This window comes from Python bivittatus, unplaced genomic scaffold (genome assembly GCF_059951505.1).
Source record: "Python bivittatus isolate LINGU-HERP-01145 unplaced genomic scaffold, Pbiv_v1 ctg000480_np1212, whole genome shotgun sequence".
NCBI lineage: Eukaryota > Metazoa > Chordata > Lepidosauria > Squamata > Pythonidae > Python > Python bivittatus.
In genome coordinates, this window is record NW_028277075.1 from 52,105,339 (window position 1) to 52,116,259 (window position 10,921).

At 36.8% G+C, this 10,921-nt stretch overlaps 1 protein-coding gene across 2 annotated transcripts in view; it reads left to right on the forward strand.

The window, feature by feature from the left end:
- SYT9 (synaptotagmin 9) overlaps window positions 1–9,771 on the forward strand; it is a 102,112-nt gene extending 92,341 nt beyond the window's left edge. The window contains exon 7 of one of the 2 annotated variants that reach the window (XM_088145878.1): window positions 2,840–9,771. In XM_088145878.1, coding sequence (XP_088002004.1) covers window positions 2,840–2,848 — 9 coding nt within the window. In that variant the 3' untranslated portion in view covers window positions 2,849–9,771. Of the gene's footprint in view, window positions 1–102; window positions 2,495–2,839 lie in introns of those variants that run through there. The other variant, XM_088145877.1, reaches the window with a different exon arrangement.
- Window positions 9,772–10,921: the final 1,150 nt, after the last annotated feature.

Genomic DNA, 10,921 nt, shown 5'->3' on the forward strand with positions numbered 1-10,921 from the left:
AAACTACTTTGACATTAAAAGTAACTTAGAGATTAGGACATGCAGTTGAAAGCTCTCCTCAAGTTACAATCAGATTCCTTTGTGTCTTTTGTCTTTATTTAGGGCCCTATTCAGCAGAAATGTTCTGCAGGCCTTCTGCGCATTGATGGCTGCCGAAGAGGCTTCTTCACTCTTTTAACCTATTCAGCAGAAATTTGGCATTCCTGTTGAACCCTTTCTTAGCCATTTTCTCAGGGGCCATTCTGCAAAGAGTCCAAAGGGGTCAAGGCATCCCCTTAATTCCCTTATTTGACCTTCACCTTTTCCCCAACCCTAGGATTTGTAAATCCCAACCCATATGATGCAAACCTTTATACTTTTGCTTCTGGTATCTTTGCTTCTGAAGCTTTCTACTGTTTTCACTCTAACATAATGACCCATGTCTGTCAGGAACACCCGCCTACTGTTATTGATGAGCTTTCTAGTAAATTTCATAATTAGTTACATTGTCCCAGTCAAGAGGATAATCCATTTTAATATAAATTTTGAGATTCATGAAAATAATGTCTTATTTTTATTGTGGCTATTATCATAAATAGAAAATATGGATTTGCCATAACCTACTTTCCATTCATTTAGTTGTCATACTATTCATAAACAGCTCTTGCTAATTTACAGTCTATGAATTATCATGCAATAATGATCTAGAAGCTTCAGCAGACTGGACCTCTCACCCCTTTCAACCATCAGGATGAACTACCTGCCCATAGGCACACACAAAACTCAGAAAATAGGACTATATTAATAAAGTTAAGTTTCCTTTGAGTCAAGCTTGACTCCTGGTGACTTCATGGAAATGTCCTTGTAGCTTTCTTGGCAACCGTGTGGAAGTTGTTTGCCTTTGTGTTCTTCCAGGGTGGGATTTTGTATTATTATTATTATTATTATTATTATTATTATTATTATTATTATTATTATGGTTGGTCGCACAGTCAGCCAGATGTTTAGGCTGGATTTGGCGTTTTTGTCCACCTATCGAGTCCTTCCAAAGGACCTAGGATTATTATTATTTCCAAATCTAGATTACAACCCTGATATTTCCTGGATATCTCATCCAAGTTCAACCCCACATAATCTTTCAGGATCAGCAAAGAATTTGTAGACAGTAGACTAGCAGACTAGACTGCCATGAGACAGCATAAAAATATGACAGCTGGAAATGTCATAAAGGCAGGGAAAGGAGTATTTTCCTAGGTTTTTCCTGATTTTTTTTCCCCTTGGAAAAAAATTATAGTCATAAATAAGTTTAATACTGCATCCTAAAAGCACCCCCCAAAAATGTTGAAGTCACTGATTTTCCCCAAACCAATGCCCAAAATCTATACAGTGGGAAGCCTTTCTACATTGTCGTTACAGTTATTACCCTGAAGTGGGGGGATGCATTTCTGCTACCAGAGAATATCTCCCAAAGAAAAGGAAGGATTGGGTACCTTCTTTATGTGTTGCCTTTCTTGTTCACTTTTATAGAGGCTGGTGGATCTGGCCCATTTCCTTCTGCCAGTCTTGAGGGATAGGGTAAACAATGGAGTGAGCAGCAAATCATTTATTTTTGTAGGTTTAGAAGCTACAAGCTGATTATCCAGCAATCATGAGGGCTAGGCCTATAGCCTCCTCCCTAAAATTCCTTTTGCCCCTCCTATTTTTTTCTAGTTATATGATCTAGGCTAGCTCAAATAAGCTGATCTCCCAACTCTTTCATCCCAAGATTTTTGGAACAGCTGGGGTAGCTGTGGATTGGATGAGAACAGAGCAAGTCTAAACATTTTGTACTTGGAAGGGACTTTTTCTCCAGGCCCTATGAGATGAACAAAACAACAGAGCAGCACAGAGGAACTAAATAGCAATGTTTACTTCTTTACTAAAAGATAAGAGTTCTGAATTCTGTATATTAAATTCTATTTTAACTATATGACTATATTTTTGTAAATTATAAACTGAAATTATAAATTATAGTTGAATTCCTACTAAACTGATATTTTGTGGTAAAAGCACCCACCAAATGTGCTTTTAACTTACAGATCAATTACTTTTAAATATAATCCAAATCAAGTCATAACGTTTTGTTTTCAAAGTAACAACTTGATTTTACATCTGTAAAAGTTACTTTAATAAAAAGATTTATCCATTCTCCACCCCCCAATAAAATCTTATGTATTTTCCTCTGATTTCATACATTTCGGAAACCTTTCAACTTTTATTGAGGCACTATGAATAATTACATGAAACATATTTAAAATGTGTATCTGATTTATCTACATTTTTAGATAAACCATGACAATTGAAAACAAATATGATTTAGAGAGTCATAATGGAAGAAACTATGCCATACAGTAAACCTACCCTTACAGGTTTCAAAAACCTTCTGCAAACAAGCTTATAAACTTTGTTCTTTCATTAGATATGTGTTGGAACAAAAGCAAAAAAAAAAAAGTTTGATTTTTCACTGACTTTCGTTTGTTTGTTTGTTTGTTTGCTTGCATGGTTGGTTGGTTGGTTGGTTGGTTGGTTGGTTGGTTGGTTGGTTGGTTGGTTGGTTGAACTTCAATTTTTCTTTGTAACATTGCCTTAAAGGGTCTGAAAAATCTGAACTTCAGGTCCTCATCCTCTGGGAAAGGTCAAATTAGCAGTAATCCAACTAGTAGATTTTGGAGAGAAAGTTGCTCCTTAGCAGCAATTGTTCCCTGCAGCAAATCGCTTAAGCACTTTTTACATTGTATGCAAGATTACTGTCAATCAAAAAATGGAATGACTGACAAGCTCCTAATGGAAAATGAGTCTTCCCCAATCTGATATCTTTCAGAGACGTTGAAAATTCTTCAACCAGCATGGCCATTATGGGAATTGAGGACCCTGGATTAGGGAAGCTGATGTAGACCAAGACATCTTGATTACAGATTTTTTAATACTCTGGAGTTATGTGGTTTGGTTAATCAAATTTGTAAAGCCAGTGTTGAGGAAGTCTGATATCACCGATGCATACCATCACATGCATAACAAAGAAAAGAATCAAAAGAAATGCGACATTTCAAAGAGTTCTGCTCCTGAGGATACAGTCTCATCCCTAAAGATTGTAGGCTAAATATTCCATTTCTGATTCCATGTTAAGTTGTCAGTTAACAAATCAGATTTGTAGAATGAATAATCTCCAAACCTGTCCATGCATGTTCATGCACACACATGCACACACATTTCATGCTATTTTACTTCCTGAAGATTTGGGTGTACTCAATCTTTGAAAACTGTACCATATTTACCAGATGGCTCTGTGTGTGTGTGTGTGTGTGAATCAAGTGTACATAGCCACCCATCTCACAAACATGACTCTGAGCAGTGTACAATAAAACAATTAAAAACAAGTGTAAAAAACTATTAAAAACAATTAAACATAAATATAAATAAGACCGTGGGAGAATGGGCCAACATCCTATACACAATATACCATATTTTTCCGTCTATAAGACGATACTTTTTTCTAAAATTGTTACACTAAAAATTGAAGAGCGTCTTATGCAAGGAAGTAAGCCAAGGAGAGAACTGCGTGGTTGCGAAACTGCCCATACTTTGTCTCTGCAAACAGGCTTCCTCCTATCACTAGCCTCTAATCACGAGTGAAATAGCTTGTCTCTGCAAACAGACTTCCTCCAGTCATGAGCCTTATGTAACTGACGTCAGCTGGTGCTGAACAAACTAATTGGAGGAAGTCTGTTTGCAGAGAGAAACTATTGGCAGTTTCACTCGTGATTGAATGTAATCAGTTATGCAAAAGAGCATGGAAATAAAGCTGCAGGGAGACAGTTTGGACCTCCTCCTACTGAGTGTATCATGTAAATGTTACCTAATTACTAAATAAAAATGTGTTCTGCTTTGTCTTTAAAATATTGATTTCTTAATTTTGGGTTGGAAAAGTGGGGGTCGTCTTATACGCCATGGATTGCTAAACATCCTGGATGCACAGATCACGAGCACATGCAATTGCTGCTCATAGATGAATACCCTACAGTAACAGAGCAGGTAGTGAGATTTTGCGCAGCAGCAATGAAGATCCGCCTCATCAAGAGACCAAAAGCTAAGAAAGGCTATCCTCTGTAATGGCCTGTATATTACAGTAAATTTTTTATAATTTTGCCTATATATACTTTTACATATAGCATAGTCACAATGAAGTTTTTTAAGTTTTATACTTCACATTTAATATACTTTTAATCCGTACATAGTTAGGATAGATAATATAGGCTACATCCTAGACCTCATTTGCTGAGTTGAATAGGTAACAAGTGTATTTTAATATATATGCCTGCTACTACAAGTTGTCAATATTTTAAGTATGACTATGTTTGTTTTATAAACTCATGTCTTTGTACTGGTCCTGGTGTATGACTGTAATAAAGATTGAACTGAACTACATGGGGGCGTCTTATAGATGGAAAAATACAGTAACCATTTCGCAGGCTCCCTGTTTCCATGGGATCCCCAAGGCTGCTGGGAAAACCATGTTTTAAGAGATTTCCGGAAGGCTTCCCTCTGGGGAAATGATGTTCCAAAGGGCGAGCACCCCAATAGAAAAGGCTCTCCTCCTGGGTATCACCGGATGGCATTCCTTAATAAACGGGACCCATAACATGTCTCTCCTGCTGACTGATGAGACCAAGGAGAGGCGATCCCTCAAATAACCTGGTCCCTTGCCATGTAGGGCTATATGGCTACACACACACACACACACACACACACACACATGCTGCCATCTGCTTGCCCTATAGCACTCTGTGTGTCTGTGTCTGTGTGTCTATGTTGCCATCTGGTAAATATGGTACAGTTTTTGAAGACTGAGAATACCCAAACCTTCCATGCCAGGTTTGTAGGAACACATGGGACCTAGTCTGATTACTTTATTATTAAAAGTGGCAGCTTATAACTGGAAGTACCACAATTCTTCTGAGGCTGTTCTGCAGCAACTATTATCCACATTACTCCATTTAAATCCCCATTCCAAAAAAAATAGGCTGAACCTAGAAAAACCTATAAATACAATCTGTATACACACAGAAAGAGGGACACACATGAATATATAGGAAAATGAAACAAAGGGAGCAAAGAACAGGACTTTTGAGCAGTTTGCTTAATTTGGGGGATATATTTTATGATATGTATGTCAGGCCTTCTTTCCTTTTTTTCCTTTCCTTTCAATATAATATCACAAGGTTAGCATAACTATATATATAACTATGTATAGTAAAGCCTCAGTTTAACTGGTCTTGATTTAACAGATTTCTGAGTTAACAGAAAAAAATTGAGTTTGGACTTCAATCAGTCGAGCAATTAATTATAAACAATAATTAATGCAATTATGCAGATTATGTATCTTTATGAAAGTAACATATACTTGGATTTAATGTACTCACCTTCATCCAAAAATGGTTCATTAAACTGAGGATTTTACTGTACATTCTCTTTGTTATACTAAAATCAGTTGAAAAGGAAAAATGTGGAATTGGGCTTGCTTCCATCCATCACTAAACCAGCATAATAGTGGTTAAGAACAATGAAACAAGAAAGCTTATAAACAGTGACCACATTCAGCTTTCCTTCTAGCCCTGTTTTTCTGAATCAGAGAATAAAATAGTTTTCTAGCTGTTACAAATGAAATTAGTCTTATTTTAGTAGTTTGTTCATTTGGGGGGGGGGATTATATGAATGAGGTATAATGAAATGCCATATAATATAAAAGCAAACAAAATGAACCTTTTAATACTACCTTCAAATTAAATATATGCATTTGTGTGCATCATGTGACTTTGTTGTATCTCTCAAATTCCTCTTTAGACAGCCATTCCAGTCTTGAAGTTTTTAATATCTTTCCTGACTTCAGTCATTAACTTTGTTGCTCCATGTGAGGCTCCCACATAAATGTTTTCATCAGATGTAGGAATGTAGGGAGTTTCTTGCCATTGGGAATACTTGAAAGATACAGCATATTGTACAAAGCATTTAAGAAGAAGATACTTATCAAGCTAGTGAGTTACCCTCCATGATCCTTGTCACCCACAGCAAATATTATTGCCTTAAATTCAGATAGCTGTCAGTAGAAACAAACTGCACAAGGAGCTGGATTTAGACTTGATCTTCTGCAAGAGACAAGTTCATTTGTACTAAAGATTTAAAGCCGCTCATAGGTATCATAGTCCCCATGATGCTAAGAGAACAAAATGGGCCTTGCAATATTGTGATGCAAGCTCTGCCTTTTCATTCTTGCATCATAACATTGCACACAGATACATTGGAGCAGAGATTTGTGTGGTGATGTGACACACGTGTGGTTACTCCCCTCCCTCATGGATGCCTGTGGAGCCTTTGGAGATTCCTAAGGACAGAAGAGGCGATTTTTGTCCACTGCATCGATTCCTGGAACCCCCACTTCTCGTGGGAGATATTTTGGACAGCCTCTCTGCCTCCTCCTAATGGGAGTATCAGGCTCACAGCATTCTATCCATGCAACTTGAAAAAGACCCCAATGGAAATAACATCACAACCCCAGAAAAAGGGAATGATAAATAACAGCCTTCTATTCAAATGGAATCAGCTGCTGAGTTTTTAAAATAAAAGGTAACATATTGGATTTAAGCTGGGCAAAATTAGATTTTGCCAGTGGTACCTTACACCTGCTATCCCTGACTAATGCCATCCCGATGCACTGTCTTTCAGCTTCTACAATCCACAAACAGAATGCCAAATGAAGTATAATGCACGTGGATGATAGCACATTGGGGAAAGCCACGCTGCCTCCAAAAGTCATAGGGGGCATTGTGTAATTGGGCAAGGCTCCCTCCCTCCCCTTTCTTTGGTGAAGTTTTATCTGGCATTTAGAGATGGATTTATTTTCATTCATAAATAAGATAGATGTGGAGGATCAGTACACATAAATGCTTGTTATGTAAGTGGAAAAAACACAGAGACGCACAACAAATTGTACCACTGTGTGATGGTTTTGTCACTGAATTTTAATGGTGTATTTGAGGAAGGTGCCAGGAGATGTGGAAAAAGGTATGGAGGTGCACACAGCCTTTGGCCCTGGGTTGCCCATGACTTCATCAGATAAAATCATAGCAACAAGGCTAGTCTCACAGAAAAAATTACAGTGAAGAACTGAAACTGATTCTTTAATTAAAACAACAGAAAAGATAGGAATGACTCTTCTCCACTTTAAGCTGGCCTATTGATTGGTCTTGGGTGTTATGAAGCAACATTTTGAAAGAAATGAAAATGAGGGATACATTACTTCCAGTGTTAAACTGAGAGGGCAAGTGTACAGACTTTCAACTTGCTTGAACAGCATAGAGAAGTAGCCTCATAGCCAAAATAGACCAAAGCAGTGGCATCTGTAGCCAACTGCAATAGCACCAAACGTGACAACGTGCACACAGTGATGCCATCATGATGTGATGCAAGTACATGAGTCGCAGCACTTGTATGATGACATTGTGAACTCATTATGTATGTCTTATCAATTGCTCCCCACTCAAGATTGCCCATGGGGTAGAAGAGACCACTTTCATTATTTTGATGAATTGCAATGTTTCTCAACTTTGACAACTTTATGATGCCTGAACTTCAACTCACAGAATTCCCCAGCCAGCATGCTTAAAGATGCTAAGGTTGAGAAACACTGATGTAATGAATGCCACAGCCCTATAATATTTGAGTTTTTTCTCACATCTAGCGGTGAGAAATTTGGAGTATTGTTACACCTTATTTACTTACTTACTTATTTATTTATTTATTTATGCCCCCACACATCTCCCCCCAATGGGGGACTCTATACCAACTATATGTCTGTTTCCATATTATTTTTTGGAAGGGATTGGTAACCCAAGAATAAATCTGAAAAGATGACAGTGAAGAACTGAAATTAATAAAAAAAAATTAATTAGAATGACAAAAAATATTAAAAAAAGATTTTTCTCTATTATAGGCTGTTCATTGGCTGGTTTTGTGGTATGAACATTTTGAAAGAAATGAAAATGAGACACTAATTTCAATTTTAAACTGTGAGGGTATTTTCATGTTTAGTGTGCCAAGAATATTCATAGAAGTGCACTATATAAACTCCTTTAAAATTAGAATTACACCATTAGGGAGGTGTCCATTAAGTGATATTTCAGAGTAAAATAGCACTTGTAGAAAAGGAAAACAAAACCATCCTAAACTGGGGAAATGGTTTCAGTTGAAGAAATTAGTGGAAAACTTATTTTAGGGATTTTTTTTCCCATTTGTGCTCCTTTTCAGGACCACTTAGCAACACAATGTGCCCCCATTCTTGATATTAGAGCAAAGAGAGGGAAAGGAGAAAAGTTTTAAAAAAAATTAATTTAATTAGAAGTTCTCTAAAACAAACCAAATTGTTCTTGATTTATCACAATGTTATTTCATTCTGTCAGCAGCAACATGCTATAAAATTATTGAACCTATGAATAAATAATGGCATTTGAATGACGTTGTAATGGAAAAATAATTATGTCATGCAATCCATTTTGATAAGATAGCTTGTCCTATTCTTTTAAAGAGCATTAACACAAGGGAGGGGGACACTAACATCTATTTCACTTTGATTCCCGCTGTCATAAATTTTGCTCAGCGTGCTTCAGAGTTATTCTCTGAAAAGTTAATAAGCTGTGGCTAACTGATATAAATGGGACTGCGCACTCCATTAGGGATATGTTCAAGCACTGCATTAAAAGGTGACTTCTAATGCAGTGGGTTGGGCGAGAAACAGTAGCTGGAAGCACATCAGGGTCCTGCAATTCTCTCAAAGGGGCTCTGTCATCCTGAAGGAAAATGATTACATAGAATCAAAAGTTATGATGAGACCACATTCAGGAAGGATAACAACATAGATGATCACCTCAACTGCCAAATGAGCTAACTAACTTGTTACAGTCAAGGTTTTCTAGAAGATGGACTGCACAACATCTGGGTTCTTGTTTTTCTTTTTCTGTTTTTCTTTGATCAAAGCAGAGTGACTACAGATGACCATTTATCAAGTAGAAATGTGCTCCCATTGTATTTGTACCCATTTGAGAAGCTGGTGATCTTTTATCATCCCACCAAATAATAATAATTGTACTGCTCAAGAAGCCATGATCAGAATTCTCTGGAGAGTTTGGATGGGGGACAACTCAAACAGTTTATCAGATGATTGCAAGCACATGGTCCTGTATCTGCACCTCTCATAAATAGTCCTCTGTATACACTCATAATCAAACTGAAATGTTTTATTCAGTTGCATGCTGGATAGCCATCCTTCATTTTTATTTACTATCTGTCCCCAAAGGTACATAAACAGAGGTTCTGTTATTTTAATATGACTTTGCTTTTATGACACACAGACATTGTATTATACTTTGAACTTTGCTGTTCAATTAGTAGTCCTTGTACATCTATGTTTGATGTCTAATTTTGGAGCATAAATTCACATCCTTGTCAGGGCTTTGTCAACTTGGTGGACTTTTTTCTCTTTGTTCAGTAAAAGTAATGCATGATTCATTTGCAGTAACAATTTGAGGGATGAAAACTACGTTTCTTAATTTTATAAAAAGTATAATGTTCTTATAAATACAATTAAAATGTGTGGTGATTTTATTTATATAGATCTAGTCTGTATGAGCAATTTCGTTCTTAATAAAATGATGTTGTACCATTGTAATTTATGCCTATTTTGTATTTATATATTAAAGTTGATGTGGATATTTAAAAAGCTTATATTCAATGTTTCAATACCTGCTCCTTGATTACCATGTGTGGGGTAATTTTCTCTAATGCAAAAGCATAAATTAATGAGGGAAGCAAAATACGCAAGTGCTTTATTCTGCTAGGAGAGGACAATGCCACAAATATATGATGATTGCATAGTGAAACAAAAATCTGCAAGATGAAAAGCAGTTTCTGCAGAGTTAAATTATATCTTTTTAAGCATCGATGAGCAGTTTAAGGGCAGTATTGTGATTTGATTCACCCACCATATTTCATTTTAATTTCTCAAAATGACAGAATATTATTTTCTTGTTTAAATGAGTAAGATTGACTTTCTGTTTATGTTTGGCATTCATTTAGGTAAATTATTAGGTGTGCTCGGGTAAGTGTAGTCTTGTACAGAAAGAGAGGAATTGTGAATAACTAAGGATCATTCTGAGTAAAATCATGCAGATTTCTTTTATTGGGAATCATTGCATTAAACTCAGACTGATATATGCTTATTTAGGGTTTTGTTTTGTTTTATTTTGTTTTACTTTCAAGTCAGTGTTGACTCCTGGCAACTGCCTGGAGTAGTCCCTGCAGTTTTCTTGATAAGATTTTTCAGAAGTGGTTTGCCATTGCCTCCTTCCCAGGGCTGAGAGACAGTGACTGGCCCAAGGTCACCCAGCTGGCTTTGTGGCTAAAGCAGGACTACGTAGAATTCACAGCCTCCTGGTTTCTAGCCTGGTGCCTTAACTGCTACACCAAACTAGCGTTTTGTTTTGTTTTCTTTTGCATCAAACCCCACCAAATTCTTCAGACTAACCTCTGAGTAAACATATATCAAATAAGGCTATAGATATCTTTTCTGAGTATAGGATGGCTTATGCAAAATTCCTGTGATGGATGGCAGATACACATCAGTTGTCTTCCAGGGGAGTTTTCTTAATTGCTCAGGTGTCACCAAAAAGCTCTTCTAATTAATGTGCAAGGATAGGCAGCATAGCTTCTCTAGATTTGGGGGACTTCAGTTCTCATCATCCCCAACAAGCATGACCAGTTGTATGACTTATGAAACTTGTAATCTCAAAAAGTTGTAGAACTCCAAGCTACCTATCTGTCTGAATTACTAACACCAGATAAGAAGTGTTTGTTC